Source organism: Struthio camelus, chromosome 5 (assembly GCF_040807025.1).
Source record: "Struthio camelus isolate bStrCam1 chromosome 5, bStrCam1.hap1, whole genome shotgun sequence".
Classification (NCBI taxonomy): Eukaryota; Metazoa; Chordata; class Aves; order Struthioniformes; family Struthionidae; genus Struthio; species Struthio camelus.
The window spans coordinates 25,007,353-25,027,585 of NC_090946.1; the positions used below are offsets into that span (position 1 = coordinate 25,007,353).

The 20,233-nt window shown below is 40.5% G+C and overlaps 1 protein-coding gene across 5 annotated transcripts in view; it reads left to right on the plus strand.

The window, feature by feature from the left end:
- Window positions 1–20,233, plus strand: part of MICAL2 (microtubule associated monooxygenase, calponin and LIM domain containing 2) — a 124,465-nt gene that overhangs the window by 26,854 nt on the left and 77,378 nt on the right. For all 5 annotated transcript variants that reach the window (XM_068945101.1, XM_068945100.1, XM_068945102.1 and 2 more), the window contains exons 4-9: window positions 11,940–12,147; window positions 12,831–12,947; window positions 14,091–14,192; window positions 16,511–16,666; window positions 17,684–17,784; window positions 19,257–19,514. In XM_068945101.1, coding sequence (XP_068801202.1) covers window positions 11,940–12,147; window positions 12,831–12,947; window positions 14,091–14,192; window positions 16,511–16,666; window positions 17,684–17,784; window positions 19,257–19,514 — 942 coding nt within the window. The remainder of the gene's footprint in view (window positions 1–11,939; window positions 12,148–12,830; window positions 12,948–14,090; window positions 14,193–16,510; window positions 16,667–17,683; window positions 17,785–19,256; window positions 19,515–20,233) is intronic.

Below are 20,233 nucleotides of genomic sequence, written 5' to 3' on the forward strand. Positions count from 1 at the left end.
CATGCAACATTTAAACTGCAAGTTGGGGAAATCCACTGTTGGCTCAGAGGGTGCAGGTAATCTTGTTCTTTTTTCTTTTTTTAATACTGCTTTTTTTTTTTTTTTTTTAAGTACTAGCTAGGTCTAGAGTGTCCCAAAACTTGAGACTAGAAGTTGAGTACCACATTTATAGGAAATTTGAATGAAAGGTGGTGATTTATCGGAAGACGATATCAAGGTGCCTTTTTTAAATTTTTTTGTTTGTTTGTTTTACTAAGTTTTTGCCAGGATATAAACACTTAGTGCTTAGACAGAGGAATCCAGAACCTATTGAGCAGTTGGAAGTACTAACTGCCACATACTCTACTGACTGTAAGTGGTACCTAGGTGCATGCGGCACATTAGAAAGAGAAACTATTTACTTCATTATCTATGTTTCTTTGCTTTTCTCTCTTAGGACAGGGCACTTGCATTGGATCAACACTGTAAATTTAATTTTTAAAACTTTAATAGCTTCTACAGAGTTATTTAAAATTAGTAGAAGGTATGAGGCTAATGGATTTGAATTGTAAGGAAGATTTACTTGAAATGAGAGAGGGAAAAGCAAAAAATGTGACCCGTAAATGTGCAGTGAAACAGCAGTTGAACACTGGATACAGATTTGTTTCTTTCCGCAGGATTTTTAGCGAGAGGGTGGAGGACAAATTGGGGTGGTGACAGGACACATAGCAGACAGGGTTCTTTGAAAACAAGACAAAATATTTGACTCTTTGAGCGGTGTTTTAAACTGTCAGATCAGGCCAAATTACGTCAGCAATGGCAAATGTTTGGCATGCAATTTGGTAATGAAATCACTTTATTTTTATTATCCTGCAGACATTTCCACAAACACCCGATTTCTCAGCTTTATCAGTCAGGAGAAGTAATGAACCCCAGCCAAAATAACATAATCAGACAGCCTGAATAAGCCTTTTTCAGGCATTTGGGAATTTCAAGATTTTGACTTGCAAGATAACGGTAGCTTTACATCTGTACTCTGGCAGAGCTGTGCTGTTTCTCTGTGTCCCTGGCTTAATGGCTTTGCAAGTAATCGGCAGAAGGGATCTGTCCCGCCCTGACCTGGCTTCCTGAATATTTTTATAAGGATTCCCACTGGGCTAGAGGGTGACACCCAACCGCTTTCACACAAAACACTAATATTGTCACTGCGGGTGGCTTAATTAAATTAGAGTGAAACAAAAGGTTACAATAGGGCCCTGATCATGCCAAGTCAGTCCTTGCAGGTTTGTTGTTAGTTACCCTTTCAGCTGTGCTCTGGTAATGTTTGTCTACGCATAAATGAGGAAATACATAGCTTTAGCTACGAAGAAGTGATTAAATGTTTGGCTGCTAAAAACCAGATTTCAGACAATAAGGCCATTTCCTGTCTCTTGCAGGGCAGGTCCTTTCTGAGGTTCCCATGTCTGTCCTGAGAAGCAGAGTTTTGGGGATGGGGTTGTGTTCTCTTTTCTTTCTGTTGACTGATCTTACTCCACGTTATGTTTTGTTTTGGGAAATAGGCATTTTTGTCAGAGAAGACTCTCATCTGGGCAGATAACTTTTGTTTTGCTATACTTTTGATAGAATGCAAAATGCCTCAGCTCTAAGAGATCCTGTATAAGAAACGCATATAGAAAATATTTTAGTAGAAGCTAATTATCTTGAGCAAACAACAGAATTTCTGTTTGTATTTTCCCTCTAAAAAGCCTGAACAGTGATAGAGTTGTGAGAACAAAAGTTTGCTAACTGGGATCTGTTATCAAGACAAAAAGTCTTGGATTAAAGGATGTTCTCCTTTAATGTCTTTGAAATTGAGTTAATTATCCCTTACTTTCTCTGCTGCAGTGTTTAAAGGCGTTATTTTGTGCATCAGCTATGGACAAAATTTCAGTGATTCCCACATTAAGCTAACAGGTCTGCACTTAACGTAAAATCTGTGTCTCCAAACAGCCAGGTTTCTGGCCAAAATAACCTAACCCATGCTTGTCATTTCAGCTCTCTAGGATACTTGCCTTCAAACCCAGCTATCTGTTGCCAAGTGTTCATTGACAAATAATTGGAATTTATGCCATAGCCTGCCATCGTTACAGTTTTCTAATTCATCAGTCTTTTAACCTCTTACTTGTGTCTGGAGCGTTTGGGTGGGTTTAAGCTGTATTTCAAAACAAACCTTAGAACATCCCTCACTGCGCTTGATAAACCTCCGCAGCTTGGAGCTGTTCCTCTGGCAGGTGCCTGCATTTCGCTCTGAGTCCTCCTGAGCTGTGAGAGCCTTTTGGATGTCTGGGTGGGTCTGGGCGATGGCAGAGGGAAGCACAAGCATTGTATTACTTCAGCTAGCAGAAGAGCAGTACTTCGCATCTACAGAAATTCTAAATTAGACACGCACGTGAGCTATGGGCCTCTTAATGCTAGTCACTTGGGAGACAAGGCTAGAGGGATGAAGTGGGTGGTGGAGGCATCTCTGACCAGCGGTGAGCACTGCAACCAGATACTGCTTGCTCCCGTGCAGAGAAGTAGGCCTAGTGCTTCGAAGGGAAGCAGATGTTGCATTTCCAACTTAAGTTTCATAGAGCCATTGTGGTGGCGCGACCGGCCTGCCTCTGTATGCTTATTTCCTTTCTGTTGTGTCAGATGTCACTGTGAAACGCACTCTTGCACCTCGTTGTGTGCTTCTTGCTGCTAAATGCTGCATCTTCCAGGCTCTGCAGCTCTCTGCCTCCTCTTCAAAGCATGCAGCATTTTATATTTTTTGTACCTTTTTGTTTTCCAGAATTCCCCCTTTCAGTAATAAGGGCAGTTATGTACCTTCTCTGTTTTAAGCCAAAAACATTTTGGCAGTAAGATCTAGAGGCTCTGAAATCTGATTTTTGTGGTGTGATACGCTGCCACTGGGCTGGTTTGTTGGGTCTGTCTAAGAGTGCTGTTAACTTCCCTCACTGTCAGAAAACTTCCCAAAATTGTTACAGTAAGGACACCTCTTTAAAGTCTGGTTATTCAGACTGTTCTAACTCATCTTGTTTGTTGATGCTGTTATTCAGCAGCCCTCAGTGACGTTGGTTAGTCAATTCTGAGTATTCTTCAATTTGTAAATTGAAATGTAGGAAAGAGAATCATTGACTATAAATAGTAAACTGATATATGCAAGTGATTGCTATAATAAAGTGAAAAATTTCAGGGTGTGGCTCTGTAGAACAATATTTGATTTTACTAATTAAGCAGCTGTTAAAACTAGCACTGTAAAATGCAGTGTCTTTGGAGACTGCACTTTTTAAAATATGGCAGGATTGATCTGGAAGAAAATAGAACCTAGGAGCCCAGAATTGCTTTTATACAGCACTATGTTTTGGGCCCAGCTATAGTTGCCCTACCCTACTGTATAGTCAATCTGCTTAGGAAAGTTAGAAATGATGGAATCAAATGTCTCAGGCCTTCTTAAAAAACAAAAAAAAAAAAAACAAAAAAAAAACTGGATTCTGATTCAGACATGATGGCTAGTTCTGTATAAGCTCATTTACCCGGTACCGACTTTTAAAAGCCACATCTGAATTGGTGAATTGGCTGTTGGTTAATAATTTGCCTAATATAAAGATGTATGTTAAAATATATTTTGAAATATTTTGTGAAATAATGTCAAAATAATTTCACCCAAAGCTTACTTCAAAAAGCCCATTTCTAAGCTGAAGATTAGCTAATTTATAGATTTCTGCAATTGTTGTTGTTAAAAATTTTAGGTTTAGTATAATATTTCTTCTCTGTAGACAGACCAAGCTGTAACAACAGTACTGTTTTTTTAAAGCATGCTGCCAGCTTCTTCCTGTAGTGAAGCTGTATTTGGTGTCCAACTTGTCTGCATGCTTTGGATGCCATAAGGATTGAGAAATCCCTTCCTCTGGTCCATAGACAAGTCTTCTGCTGGCTGGCCAGTGCAGTTTGCTAAGACCCTGACCCCACAAACCATGTAGCAGATTAATCTTTTCTGCCACAGCAACCTCACTGGTGTCCTTATTCGCAAGGGCCTGAGACTGTCGTCTCTGCTTGGTCGCTGCTGTGCTTATGGGTGAGGCACTTCTGGTGCCATTACCGTTCTCCAGTTCTGCTCTTCCAGATTAATTGTTGTTGGGCTTTTTTTGCTAACTTCTTAAGGGTAGCATTAAAGCGCTATCTTGTGTTACAGGCATAAATCTACGAAAGATGTCAAGGTACTTAATGTTGTGAACCATATCAAGGATAGTCAGGTAACGCATTTTCCACAGGGTTTATCTTATTTTCATTTTGATTGTTTAAGCGGCTGGCCAAAAAAAAGGGAGGGCTGCCTCTTCCCCCCTCCACCCTGTTTTGATTACAATGAAAGCAGGTAGGAAAACAATAAACGTATGTTTTTAACGCCAGAGTAGGTCAGAGAGTTTAGTTCTAGATGCTTGTTTGAGGAGAATTTCAGATTAAAACACTTGACTGAAATCTGATGTATGATCTATTTTTTAAAAATAGTGTGGTCTCCCTTGTCAGATGGTGTGCAGGTTTCCTTCAGATAATTTTAAGCGTGGTGAAGAGGAACTGAAAGTTTCCAGGGATACTTTTCTGTATCATGTCTGCCATTTCTGTTACTCGTTTTTGCGAATTGTTATAAAAGCTCTGAGATTAAGTCGTCATATTTAAATATGACCAAGGCCTCCAAAACGAGCTCTTCAGAAAAGCTCCAAATAATAAAGTTTTGACAGCTTTGGGGCATTAATGAAGAAACTCAACTTCTAGTAAACTGAATGAGTACAGCCTTTTATGTGTATGTTGCATAGCAGTCGGTAAATTTTAGATGTCTTTCATACCATTGCTTTCATTTCAAACTATGAGAAGGGTGTTTTTTTGTTTTTTTGTTTTTTTTGCACAGATCTAATATTAGTAATTGCATCTGAGACACAGATAGGATGGATGGACGGACAAATGGGTCTGAATTCTTCCAGGAAAAAGGGGGGCAAGTGACTTTTTTCTGTGCAGAAGCTTATCTTCTGAAAAAAGAGGGGGGGGGAGAAGGCCCAGTAAAGAGCCAGATACATGCAGTAAATATACTAATGTTTCACTTCTGAGGTTTTGTCCAAATAAAAAAGGAAGTAGGTGCAGACAGTTCCTGTGTTCCTGGGGGGCCCTGTAGGGTGCCCAACTGTGAACGCAGCAGCTGCGGGCACAGCCTCGGGGGTGTGTGGAGCCTAGGTTTGATAATCGCAAACCCCCCGCTGCAATCTTTTAAGAAGAAAAATGTCAATGTCCCCTTTTTTGGCAGTTACTGATATGGATGCTTTTGGCAGGCGATGACGAAATTGGGGCTGCCTCAGGCTCCAGGCTGGGGCTACAGTGGATGAAATAAGCAGCAATAGACTGGTCATGCTGTGCTGCCTGTGCTGGGCAGTGGTTGTAGTGCTGAGGCTGGTAGTAATTACGGATGCACGAGGCTCACTGTCCTTTTGCGTTTGAACTTCCCAAACGGTGTTGTTTGTGGTGTTCACTTTTCCAAAATGTCCAGTCAGCAAGATCCAGCCAGTCTTAATAATCTTTCAAGGTAATGTTAAGTAAATTTTGTAACTATCTGTAGTGTGTTTAAATAAAGTGTTCACATAACCCTATGGAGAATCAGTCTTTCATTAAAATACATTTAATGGAATATTATTGTTGTTAAATGAAACATTTGTAACCTTGCTAATGTTACAAGGAGTTCATAAAACATAGTATAATAGAGAAAATGTTTTGAGTTTACTTAATTTTTGTAGAATCAGATGAATTACTTCCTTCTACATTTTTCAGCTTGCTTTGATGGAAAAATGATTTTTCTTATTTGTGTTTGCACATAGTATAGATTTGTAAATCTCAGAAATCTGGAGGATATGTTTTAGTATCTGACCTGTTTCTAAAAGCAAAGTAAGTAATTCTTATTTTAGCTTGGCACTGTCCCATTTATCTATCCACACATATATATGTGTATCTGTGTATATAAAAAAATATATATAATCTCTGTATTTATGCACATATATATGAACATATCTGCATGTGTATACATATAGTCCAGTGGATACCTTCCAAATCTGTCATTTATCTGCGGTTATTGCCATACCGATATAGTCGGTTTTAATAAAAGGCAACAGAACATGACCCCGTCAAAAAGAGTGGTAATGTTCAACAAGTCAGGCTCTGGCCATGGCATAAGTCCACCCTCTGCGAGGCAGGGTGAGCTAGTGTTGAAGGAGTGCTGCGTGAGCGTAGCTGCAGTGGGGCTGGTACCTCAGCCAGCTTGCAGAGATGTCTCCTTGGCTGGGAAATCACAAGCACTCGGTGTGGTGGTCCTCATCTAGAGAAGCAGTGAGCTTGTACATAGTGGTGGATTTAGAGGAGAAGACACATATTCAAGTGCTTTCTTGTACTAGGGCAACAGCAATGCTAGACTTGAGTTTTAGATTGACAAAACACATCATTTTTATTTGAGCTTATCTTTGTTGTGTGTGGGTTTTTATCTTCTTTTTTTTTTTCTTTTTTTTGATTAAAGCTTTATCTCTTGATATTTTAACAGTCTGAAGCGGCATAAAGATTTTAGTTTTTAAGTGGCTTGACCTATAATGTTTTAAGCATTAGAAACTATATTGGCTATCCATGGATTCAGAGTATGTTTGACTGCACTTTTGTAACCAGTGACTGTCAATGAATCTTTGTGATAAAATCTGAGACCACAAACGTGAGATAAACTATAAGTCAGTAAGTCATGAGCGTCCTACTGAGCAGCCCTGTTCGTCAGAAGCGTTTTCATTTCTAGTGAAGGGGATGAAGTGAAAAGCAGCTTTCCGCAGCAGCTTCTGTAAGCTGTCTGCTTTGGATGCTTAGGCAGCTGTTTCTCTTTGGAGCCTTTCCAGGGAAACGGTCACTGCTGATCCACAAAATGTGTTGTTTCATCACGTTTCATGGCTATCTGGCGTTGCATCACACACAGCTCTGTCACGAATAAGCACTTGCCCAGATCCATGGAGGACATGAAGCTAGTCACATTAATCCTTGATGGGTCTCTGTCGCCTTTGGCGTTGCACTTGGTGGCCTCTGCCACAGCAAGCCCCAAAGCTTCGTGGCAAGTGTTTACGCTAAGGCAAGCGCCCTGGGCAAACAAAGGAGGTGGCTTTGCCATGGAAAGGCAGTGCAGCCTGTTTCTGAAGTGGCCGCAGCGCTGGCAGAGCCTGTTGTAAATGACCTGGGTGGTGTGGGGAGGCCAGGGGCACCCCTTTGCCCCCGTTTCCAGCAGCAAAACCCGTTCCTGTAGGCTTTGATTGCAACATGTATTCAAACCGCCATTTGGCATTTAAGGTAAGGGAAGCTGAACAACTTCAGTGGATGGTTTTGAGCTAGCGTGTGTAGGAGCTTCCTCCACAGAGTAGGCATGGTGCCTGACGGGCGTGTCCTCGGGGAGCGAAAGGTCTCTGTGTCTGTCCAGTTGCTGTTGTGCCAAAGTCTAAGGTTAATTGCCTCTTTTCGTCTCCAGAAGAACTGAAAGGTGGAAGTGAGAAAATCTTGAACTTCTGGAGTGACTGTAACTTTCATCTTCATCTGCAGAACATTTTTGGGCACAAGTCATAATTGAACATTGTTTTATTTTCCAGAATTCACTTAGTGATTGGGTACCTTGGGCAAGAGAAGAGGGAGAGATTTCAAGTTAGGCAGTAATAATGTCATACATCGAGCTGCAACAGGTTTTGTCTATTCTTAACTGTGCAAAGAGATGCAGTTTGAGTTCCCCGTCACCAGCTGGAAGACTCCTTGACTTGTGAGCATGTAAATGCTGAGAGCACTATATTTTTCAAGGCACCTGAGTAGATTCTGCCCTTTAGATTATTAAATGAGTGAGATTTTTGTGACTGCATAGGTCATTTTGGTGCATTGTTTTTTTTTTTTTTAATTTAGCATTAATACTCTTGCTCGCTTCCTCCCTTCTCGAAAACTCAGTTGATTTTTGAAGCTTGCTCTCTGCTGTACGAAAGCCAACAAAGGTGCTCTGCAGATGCATATGGTGTACAGCTTTCCCAGATCAGGATGTGAGTGCCTGCAGTCACGGGCTGTAAATGTCACTGTGGGGCTGGGAGAAGCGACGAGTGCCCCTGCCCTGTCGGCAGCACTGGCCCCATGCCGCATCCTTCCTCTCGCCCTGCCCTCCCCTCCAATGTTCCCAGTTATTTATAACAGAGATTGTATGGAAAACCTGTGGCAGGCACAAAAATCGTTCTGCTTTTGGAGAGTGACTTGTACCATCATTTAGCTCAGCACAGTGTGGTGCTGTATGGTGAAGAAACGTTCACTGGAGATTTTCGACATGCTGCCTTTCTTAAATATACTAAGAAGAGAGAAAGCAGCGTCTCTTACGATCAGATTGGCCACCTTTGAAGTCTCATCAAACTAATGAGACTTGCCAAATACTCAGCATGTTTATATTATATGTGAATCTTTCTGATATGTTTTAATTATAGCTGGGAAAAAGATCCGTGAAATTGCCACTCTATTTCAGTTTAAAGAGAGATAATGCAATGAACAGAATGTGGCTATTTATGGTATAGGACAAGATTTATACAGGAACAGGTATTACACTTTAGGGAAAAATACAGTACTTTGTAGCAGAACTATAGAAACAGTATTTGCTCAGCAGCTTAAATAGTCAAGATTTATAAAATATGCGTGTACTTACTATTAGAATTCTGCTTTGAAGTATGAACGTTTCCGTGGTTTAGTTAGAAGTTAGAACTTTAAATTGAAAAAGTCCAAAGCTTGTCACTGGGCCGCTACTGTTGGCCTGTAAATTTGCATTAGATCTATTCAGTGTCTTATACCAGTGTCAACTGGTATTCTAAAAATGCTCTGATAAAAGTTTAATTCAAACCAGCATAGCCATTTAGGTAATAATTTGTATTTTAAGTGTAAGGTTTTCCTTGTTGCATTTGTGGTATTAGGATTCTTCATATTCAGGATAGTATTTCCAGAATGGTGTAGGGAGTTTGGGTCCTATTGCCGACGACATGGTGACGCATTTTGGAGCGAAGATGAATTCTTGGCGTTGGAGTTGGTGGTGGTGCCTGCGGGACGCTGCAGCGCCCGGCTCTTTCCCCTTGGTTGATGGGCTCGGGGCAGCGGCGTCGGGGAAGGGTGAGGGTTGGGGCTGGGGGTGGGGAGCTTGGGGTCCGTGTCCTGGCTCCGAGCCCCAGTGCATGTCTGTCATCTTCTAGAGCATAGTTGCTCAATATTTTTAGTATTGATGAGCTCTTTGGATGAAAAACACAATATATGTGCAAAGGATAAATTATTTTCGTAACGGATAAAGGAGCAAACCAGGCATTTTAAAGTCACGTGCATTAGTATAGTTTGCAGCTGGATAAGCATGCTTTATCCCTCCTCATTTATTCTTTCTGTACTGCTGTTTGCTCCTGCCTTGTTTTAATGTCGGCCCTGTTTTTTGGGGTAACTTATTAAATGTAATGAGGCATCTCATTTGACAGGAAGTATTTACATATGTTTGCAGGCAGAAGCTCAAACCTTTCGATTGTGAAGCTTTTACTGAGGAAAACGTCTTCTGCCTGTGTTGGTATCTTGCACTAGCCATGATATGCTCTCAGTAATAAAACAGTATATAACATCTGATGCCATCCCGGTGTTTCTTCAGGCAGGTCACAGAAGTCTGGCTGTAACCTTGTTCTTGGAAAAGGTGCCCTGGCACGTGCACGCAGCTTCCTCCCTTTGACTCCCACTTGGACGGGAAAGATGCAAAAGCTTCTCATCATCCCTAATCAGCAGCTCTTACTTTGTTTAACTTGTGCAAGGCACTCTGAAAAGTCAAGTTAGCCTTTACCTTTTAGAGTAAAGATCTGGCAAGGTTGAGGCAGTTGAGCTGTGAATGGCGATGGAGGTGTTAGGAGCTGCTGGGATTTGTCCAATGTCCTTTGTTAGTCTCGGGAGACCGATGCTTCCAGGGTTGCTTATGTGGTGTCTGCCATCGAGCAGAAGGCTGCTCTGTGTTAAATTGCAAGAAATTAATTGCAAATGCAACCCTGGGGAGCCAGAAGACTGGGGTATCAGGAGGTGAAATGTAAAGTTATTCCAGGCTCTTTCTAGAATGGCGACGAGACAGCGTCTCTATATAACTTTGTATGCAAGTGGAGAGCTGGGTAGGGAGGGCAGAGGGAGGACAGGGCTGCTGTCTCCTTCGTTACTCAATAAAGGTAGGAACCTAAACGCAGTAGGAATTACTTTTGCAATGGTTTTGTGCCAGTTTTGACCCCAGAAGTTTCAAAAATGGTGACAGCGTGCCAAGAGTAAGCTCTGCATCAGCGGGAAGTGTCTTTAATAAATCGAAGAACAAGTGGTTCCAAGACATAGATAAATATGTTTACGGAAGGTAACCATGGATGATAGCAAATATACAGCAATTTTTCACTGTGTCTCTAGGCAATCGGGAAGATATTTTGTCAATGGTGATAGGAGGAGGGGAGAGAGCTGCATCTTTGTTAAAATTTTAACATACTTTGTTGCAGAGTACCAGGAGGAGCTAGCAATGTTTTCTGTGTGGGTTTTATTACTTGGCAAGGTCCCTTATGACTAAATCTCAAAAGACTGCTTTTTTAAAAATGTTGCATTTATTTATATATAATACAATTTGTTAGCCAAAAAAAACCCCCAAAAACTTGTCAAACCATGTATGGTCTTTATTTGTAAAACGTTTCTAACCACTTGCTAAACATTACTGGAGAACTGTGTAGCTGTAAAGGCAGTCCCTTACTTGTCCGAACACGGAGTTCCCATGTTAATCATAACAAGTATGTGCAGAAAAGAGCTGACCCAGTCCCTGCCAGTAGTTCTGCTCCTCAGTCAGGACAACATCTGCACACTGTTTGCTTCCTGTATATAATTACATCTGCTGATCTTTTCCTAGTATTTAGCATGCAGTGAGGACTGTTCTGAAATTCTGGATTAAATGTGTTCTTTCAGGAGGAAGAAAGCAGAGGACATGGCTAAAGTGACAAGCTAGCTTTAAATTATTTAATATCTTTAGTCAACAAAACACTTAAAGCAAGAGCACTTCACAAGAGCTTTTCTTTCAGTGAAAATTTCACTGTTTTCTTTGGAATTCGTTACATTATTCAATTAAAAACAATTTGCACTTCTATGATTGAGTTGGATAGAAGTCAGTGCCAGATAATTTTTACTTAAGATGCTGAAGTTGAAAATGAATGAACAAACCAAAATAAATAAATGACTCTACAAAAGAGAAATGTAAAGAGAGCCAGGCTTGCATCCCGTGAGCTCTGGGTTGCGGTTGGTACTTGGTTCGAAACTATAATCGCTGTCTGGCTGCGTGCGAGAGAGGCAGAGGAGCGTATCTGGGGTGGGGGGGGGGGGGGGCTGGCGGTGAGCTGCAATAAATGTTTCTAATCAGTTTCTACTAATCAGTCAGGAAAATGTAAACATTAGATATGTTTGAGGTTTTGGATTTCAGTTTGATTTGTTTGTTTTCTGGCAATCCTTTGCCTTTTAGCCTGTGAAAACTTACGGCTTTATAGCAGTAGGTGAGAGAGGCTATGATATTCAGCGTGTGCCCTAAGTTGAAGAAAACAGTAACTAGTATTGTAAGAGTACTAGCTTATCATAGATTTGATTCCTGTTACATCTTTTTAGCAGATACTTTTATGTCTGTGTGAAACGTAAGTTATCCTCTGTTACAAAATGACTGAACACCACACAGCAAACAAAATTCGAATGTTTATTATTTGTTTTTTGATTTGTAATAGTTTACCTGAATATGCTCTCAGTAGCGTAAGTCGAGGAGCATATCGAGTCATACTGATAGAATAAGTTGGAAATTATGAGGAAATCAATACCAAACTCTATGTAAAAAACTCTCTTTTCTCTAATAGTGTTTAATTATTGGCGGTGGCCCATGTGGTTTGCGGACTGCCATAGAGCTTGCCCTGCTGGGAGCCAAAGTGGTGGTGGTGGAGAAGCGGGATACCTTTTCACGAAACAATGTTTTGCATCTTTGGCCCTTTACAATCCATGACCTCCGGGGACTGGGAGCAAAGAAGTTTTATGGGAAATTCTGTGCAGGATCCATTGATCACATCAGTAAGTATCTGGAGGGCATGGGCACTGCTCAGTCGAGAGCAGCAGAGACGTCAAAGGTTTAATGGGGACTTTCTTGACTTGGCAGCAAGTTCATTTGCATTGCACAAAATACAAAAAAGGTGGTGTCCCTCATTTAAGCGAAACAGCAATTGGGCAAATGACATAAGAGCAGCAAATGGTATTTAGGAACACTTTTTCAGCTTTTTTGTTAATCTAGGCTTCTTAAAAAAAAAAAAGTTTTCATTGCAGCTTTATGAAGAATCTTAGTATTCGTTATAGCACCTTAAAGGTAGATACAACTTTTAATCTAATGAGAAAATATGCACAAGTTTGATAATATGCAAGGAAATGATTTTTGCACACCGAGAAGAAGTTTCTGTCCTAAAATGTTGGGCATGCAGATGGTTTAAATATCATTAAAAAGGAAAGCTCCAAAAAAAATTCTAAGAAAGTCACTGAAATAAGTTTTGTCACCTATGAAATTATGTGCTGCAAAGGGAAAATGAGACAGAAGAGAACAACATCCTGTGTTGGTTGCTGCGTTTGCATTCATCGCAGTACAGGAAATAATCACACGACCTGTTTTTGTTAACACTGGGTATCGGTTGGGTGGTGGGTTGGTAACAGCTGTGCTTGCTTTTGTATTAAATATGTCTTTTTTTTTTTTTTTTTACTGTCCGCAGGTATTCGACAGCTTCAACTTATCCTCTTCAAAGTTGCACTTATGCTAGGAGTTGAAATCCACGTGAATCTAGAATTTGTGAAAGTCGTGGAACCTCCTGAAGATCAAGAAAACCAAAGTACTCTTTATCATAATGTGAAAAAGAGAGATTTTGTTGTTGTTGTTGTTTCTTAAGCTATCTTAAATGCCTTTCTGTACACAGTAACTTCTTTTTATTTCAGGCCTTAAATGAAATGATTCGTAGTTATTTGAATTATGTTTAAAAAATGGGAGCCTTTTGCCCTTATTAAGCAAGGTTTGCTAAATCATAGGCATGATAAGTATCATTGTGACAGTGCACTGATGATACTTAAAAGAAAACACCCTGGTCTGAGAAGTAGAGGTTTTGCACTCTGCCTTCTGGCATGTGTTTGAGGCTTTGTAGGGAGTCTGGTGTGGCTTCTTGGTATCTTCTTGCAAAAACAATTTTTGATTGATAATATAAATATTGAAGATAGATTTTTAAGCCTTCTGTACCTCATTTTGCTTTTATACTTGATAAAACTCCCACTGGCACGTGGAGTCTTACCAGCTATCTTTTGCAAGATTCTTATATAAAATAGATAAAGATTTATTTTCTGTTTTTTTTCAGGATTAGTATTTGGGGAATAGTAGTAATAGAATATTTTGAATATTAAAATAGTATGTTATTTCTTGTAGTAACAGTAGGCTAAGTATATTATAAGTAATTAAAGCACAAATATAGTTTATAAATATGGGCATTACAAACATGTTCAGATAATCCATTTTGTGTTAATGGAAAAACTAAATTTCACCTTATGGGTACACTTTTTATTTAGAAGATGGACTTTAAAAGTATTGACGATGCAATAGTATTTTTCCTCTTACAAAACCCAGTGTTTCCTTGCTGTAAATGCATGCACTGTCCTGTTAAGGTCATTGTGGGGCTATTTCTGTAAGAATGAAGTGCTTAAGTATATTCTTGTCATATGGGTCTTAGAGGAAATGTAGTTAGTGCATTAGGTGATCCAAATGAAGGCTTCCCTTTTTTGTTGTCAGCTTATAAGCTTAATGCCTTGCTAATATGGTCTGCATGTAGCTTTGACTCCAGCAGAATTTCCCTCCATCAATCTGAGGCAGAATTCAGCTCAGTTTGAATGAGAAATTGGCTGTTTACCCTAATGCCCTTTCTTCAGACTCTGAACGTACTTCTTCATTGTATTCCTGAAGAATAAATAAATATTCTTCTTTGTGTTTTTAGAGATAGGTTGGAGGGCTGAATTTCTCCCAGTGGATCACCCTCTGTCAGAGTTTGAGTTCGATGTTATTATTGGTGCAGATGGCCGCAGAAACACATTAGAAGGTAGGTGAATGTGTACTTTTAGCCTTAATAATGGTCTTTAGGGCAATAATGTTCTTTGGCTTTTCCCTCCCTGAAAGCCAGGCGAGAACAAAAAAAGGCTGCCTTTCACTCCACAGAAGTCTGTGTGGAAACTATTTTTTATGTGATGTCTTCTACTTTTATTGTTAAGTTGTAGCTCAAAATAAAGACACTTAATGTCATTACTGATTCGCAGCACGGTATCTATCTCCATTGCCTCCAAAATGCATTGTGGTACCCTTAGGCTTACTTCAAGGTTAAGTAATAACATGAAGATTTAACTCGAAGGGAACTAGCAAGAGACATGTCAGGAACAGCACATTCTTTGCTATTGTGCCACAAGTTTGGGCTGTGTGTCTGAACTCATGACCAAAAGGTGACTGCCAGGTATTTAATGAAGGCATTAGAGGTATCGCTCTTGAACAATGGTGATTCATTTGAGAAGCAGTTACTTTTGTAACAATTCCAGAAGATAATACGGGAAAAAATCCTGCTTCATCAGCTGGAGCCAGTTCTGTGCCCAATTCTGGGCTCCCCAGTACAAGAGAGACATGGCACTACTGGAGAGAGTCCGCTGGAGGGCTACAAAGATGATGAGGGGACTGGAGCATCTCTCCTCTGAAGAAAGGCTGAGAGAGCTGGGCCTGTTTAGCCTGGAGAGGAGAAAGACTGAGATGTGATCTTATCAGTGTGTACAAGTATCTGAAGGGGGCGTGTCAAGAGGATGGGGCCAGTCTTTTCTCCGTGGTGCCCAGCGACAGGACCAGAGGCAGGTCCATCTGAACCTGAGGAAAAACTTCTTCACTGTGAGGGTGACAGAGCACTGGCACAGGTTGCCCAGAGAGGTGGTGGAGTCTCCTTCGCTGGAGATATTCAAAACTCTCCTGGACGTGATCCTGGGCAATATGCTCTAGAGGTCGCTGCTTGAGCAGGGAGGTTGGACTAGATGATCTCCAGAGGTCCCTTCCAACCTTGGCCATTCTGTGAATTCTGTGAGCCATTGCAGAGAAGTCTGATGGCCCAAGATGCTTGACAGGCGCAGCGCTGGCTTAGCCGCTTCTGTGTTGCGGGAACAAACCTGCTGCTTGATTCCATTTTCCCCTTGTAGCTTTAGGTATATTCATCTTAGTTTCAGTTCACTAAATAACCCGTTTCCCTTTTTATTAGCTTCATAGTTTGTGTCTACTTATTCTTCTCTCTGCCAAACATGATATACTTTGTATTAATTCCTTATAATGCTTTCATTAGAAAATTCTCCTTGCTATTGTCAGACTACTTAAGTAGCCAGACATCAATTAAAACAAAATTACTCTTACCTTGGCTGCAGACTCTGTTGAGGTGTTTATTATAATGCCAGGGTCTAAGGGAATATTCGGTGGGCTGAGGACTGTTTACGTACAGAAGCTGATATTTTCATGTTAAAACATGAAAATGAAATGAGGCTGAAGCTCACCTCACTAGCTAGAACGTTTCAAGAAACAGATAGAAAAATTCATGGCTGATTCATTTCTTAGAAATCCATGTGTTCTCTGAAAGTCATCTACGATTGATTAAAAACACTCTAAAGACTTAGGGACTCTTAAGATCTTTCTTCAGTTTTTATTTAAGTATAAGGAGAATACATAGAGGGAAAGAACTTAAATGTGTGATTGCTAGACTGTGGGTATAGCATGCCATTTTTGTGGGGGAAGAAAAGGAAGCTAGGATGGCATGAGAGAGCAAGTAATTTAGCATGCTGACCTGTGTCAATTTCACATTGGAAGCATAACAGTTAACCCGCTGAACGTTTTTCAGACCCTCAAAATCTCTGAAAAACATCGTTAGTGTGTGCACCTAGCACTGTTGTACAGGTTTTTGTTTTTCAGATTTTTCTCTGCTGCTTTTGACTGCTGATCTCTTGCATGTTTTTTCAGAAACCTTTTGTCACCCGTGTACCAAAAATCCCTTATTTGCAAAGTAGTGTGTTAAAAGTGTGTCCCTCCATTAGATTTCATCTGCACTATTTCCCATCCTTTTCCTTCAGTCATCGTTTGTCCTTAACTACTTCTCATGTTCAGGCAGTTCCCCTCCAGATACTTTTATCGTGAGTGCAGTACAGCTCCCCTTTGCAGCTGAGAGGGAGAAACACAAAGCCTCTTTGCATTCAGGGGGAGTTTTGGAGGAAAGAAGGAATTTGTGATTGTGTGTTGGCAAAGGGCACACCTGAACTTGGGAAAGAGACTGCATTGCCTTGAGCAGACTCAGAGCTGGGCATGAAAAGTTTCTTGTGTTTTTAATTCTTTCTTTTCTTTGCTTACCAGGTTTTAGGAGGAAGGAGTTTCGTGGAAAGTTGGCTATAGCTATCACTGCCAATTTTATAAACAGAAATACAACTGCAGAAGCTAAGGTAGAAGAAATCAGCGGTGTTGCTTTCATCTTCAATCAGAAGTTCTTCCAGGACCTAAAAGAGGAAACAGGTGGGTGGGTCCTCATTCTTTCCATGACCAAATCAGAGACCAACTTTTTATCTGCCAGACCACCCTCCCATTCCTATTAATCTAAACTTAAATACATTTCATTAAAAAAAAAAAAAAACAAAAAAAACCAAGTGATAAAACGCTGCTGATTCCAGAATCTTGCAGAGGGAAATGGCTGTGGTACTGTGGTACGGTGGAAAGTGGTTTTTTTTTTTTTTGGTTAGGCTGGACATTGCCGCATTATAGCTTGTTTTAATGTTTAAATTTTTCTCAAATGTAATAATACCTGATATATCCAACAACTTTAGAAGGACATTTTTGGTGCTCAGAAATTTCCCTTACGACCTGGTTTGTTTTGTTTGTATCTGTTCACATACCAGATGGTTTAAACCGTACAAAAAAGGCTTCCTCCTTCTGGGAGGAGTTTATTCTTGCTTTTTATAATGTGTAGATCTGATAAACTGAAAAGAAATAGACAAGAATTTGCCATAGATATTAAAATACAAATTGTGAATTAAATCTATCTGAAAAGGGGTTTCAGAATAGTTGCATCCACTATCTGTACGAGCAATTCCTTTCTTCGTTTACAGCAGATATTTTATTACAATCAATACCAGAACTCCTGTTTAGACCCAATGCTAGAGCTTTCTCTGAAAAAAGTTTTTCAACTTGAAAAAAAAAATTATTCTGGTAGCTCCCCTCATCTACCTCTTGGAAGATTGTTATGGCCGTAGTTAATTTGGCTGTTCCTTAGTAGAATGCTAAATAACTTTAAATTACGCAGCGACAACTTTTGTGGATTAGGGCCAGTCTCCTGTTTGTTTGTGCCCCGTGATGCTCCCTCCCCCCCCCCCCCCCCCCAGCATTTTGTCCACAAACTTCATCTCAGCTAGGGAAAGCGAATATATCTCATATAACCCAAGAAGGAAACACACCCATAGGGATCAATCAGATATTTTTTGTAAATGACACAGAAAATGCTCTGTACTTCATAACAAATGTATTATCTTCTTTCAGGAATTGACCTGGAGAATATTGTTTACTACAAAGACAGCACTCATTATTTTGTGATGACAGCAAAAAAGCAGAGCCTTTTGGACAAAGGAGTGATTATTAATGTAGGTAAAAGTGCTGGGCAAAGACTTATCTTATTTACTTGGCACAAAGTAAGCGTGAACATCTGCATAAATGTAGCTCCATGTTATAGAAGGTGTTTGTAGACTTACTGGGTCACTTCATTAAAGCTCAGATTGCTTAGATCTTACTCTGAACACCCCCCCCCCCCCAAGTCAGCACAAAGTTCCTGAAGGAAACTAAAAATGATACTTCCTAAATTTATCAGTTCTGAAACTGGCTGAAAAGGGATCTTGGCTCACTTTGGAATTGCATGGTGTTGTCATCAGACCACAAATTGAAAACCTCATTTATTTAAAGGTTGACCTAGCACATCTAGGTCCAGTTTTATCAGGCAAATAAGGAAGTGTTTAAAATCTACCCTGGGCTAAAGTTCTGAATTCTCTAAAGTGGGTGAAACATGATAGAGGGAGACTGTAAATTATGATGGCCTAAACTTTTAAGAGTACTCAGGAACTTGTGAGGCCCTTTAAAGGACTTTTTTTTTTTTTTTTTATCTTTAAGATGTGAGTCTTTTTTCTTTCATTTCTAGAGAGTGTTCTGACACTGTTTAAATTTCTCTTCCTGGATACCCAAAAGAGGTCAATATTTTTCTCGCCGAGTAAGAAAGTGCCAAAATAGCTGAGTATAGCTTCCCGAAGGAAGTGCTTGTGGTGAGCTGTTGGAAGGCTCCTTGGCTTTCCGATGGGCTGGCTTCACATGTTGCCCCGATGGCGACCACTCTCGAGGGACGCCCCAGGGCAGAGCCAGCAACGTGCGACTTGGGAAGGGGAGCAACGGCTGGCAGGGGGGCAGACCCTCGCCAACTGTGGGGTCATTTCCCTGACCTGCTTGGGTCTCAGAGAGATCTGTCTAAAGGCAACTGGGCTAATAACAGTTCTCGTGGCATCATCCCTGCGATCATCCATGATTAAGCTGTAAATAGAAACTGCCTTATTAATCATCTTTGGCTTTAGGTTGAGTGACCCATAAAGGAAAGGTCCTTCACCATGCTGGCTAAAAAAAGCAAGCCACAGTAGAACAGCAGAAAAACTTCCGTGGTCCAAGTTTGTATGTTTTGATACTGAGACGTTAAGTCAAATATTCAGGCAGAAACCACTGTGGTGTGTCATTGGTGCGTGCCTGTATTTCTGCTTCTGTGCAGTTTCAGAAGCGGGGTGCGCTGCAGTGATAACGATAATATCTCTTGATGGGAGGGAAGTCTGAGTTATAAAAATAACATGTAGCCAAGGTGCTATCATATTCTGTTGTAAGCAAGGCTATTTGTTTAATGTTGAGGTAGAGTGCTCTAGTTTGGGGTGGTACAATAAGCTGTGTTTATGTATTAACATCTTTCCTGAGGAGACAACACATCTCCCTTGGTTCTTTGTGCTGCGGGATATGCAATTGCTGCGCTGCTGCTGGGCTCTGATCCAGTGACAGGACTGTCTCAGCCTGCACGTTTCTTGCCTTGCAGGACTGCGTTGATACCGAGTTGCTCCTCTGTGGGGAAAACGTGAACCAGAACAATTTGCTCTCCTATGCCAGAGAAGCTGCTGACTTTGCAACGAATTACCAGCTGCCTTCCTTGGATTTTGCAATTAATCACTACGGGCAACCAGATGTAGCAATGTTTGATTTTACTTCCATGTATGCATCTGAAAATGCTGCACTAGTGAGAGAGAGGCACAGACACCAGCTCCTGGTGGCGCTTGTTGGAGATAGTTTGCTTGAGGTATATCTGGGAAAGGCTTCCAATGGTCTTTTTTTTTTTTTTTTTTTTTAATCCAGCCATTTGATCTACCCTCCAAAAAACAAACTTTATCTTCTATTACATGCCCTGAAACAATGGGAACTTCACTGGAAGGGATTTTTTTTCTTTTCTACTTTTTTTTTATACCATAGTTCAGGGCGGTAACTAATGCTTGGCTGGCAGCCTCTGGCTGAGATTCTGTTTTGCTTTATGCAGGTTGTATTTCTGTCTGAAAAGTGAGCTGTGTGTCCTCAGCCTGGGTGCCTGGCATAACTCCCCTGACTTCAATCGGAGAGAAGAACTTGGTCCGAATTTTTACTCTAGTCTCTTTGCCTTAATGTATTCTCTTTGTGGAATGTGAACATTACTGCTAGTATATTTTTTTTACTCATGTTGGTAGCCTGAAGTGTTTGAAAAGATCATTCCAAATCAAAATTAGGAGATGAGAAGACAGGCATCTCCCACAACATGCACACAGTTGTTGGTTTTTTTTTTTTTTTTTGAACTTGACTGATTTCTGAGTGTTCTGAGTCATTTTTTTAGCCTTTACCTAGAAAATTGCTTTTAAATATAGAAGTTAAGAAAAAGCAAAAGCACAGGTTTTTTTCATTACCTCAGACTTGGAGGAGAAAACCCTCTAAACATTGCAAGAGTTGGCAGTGCTGTATTTTAACTTTTTCTGGGGCACTTTTCTAAGACAG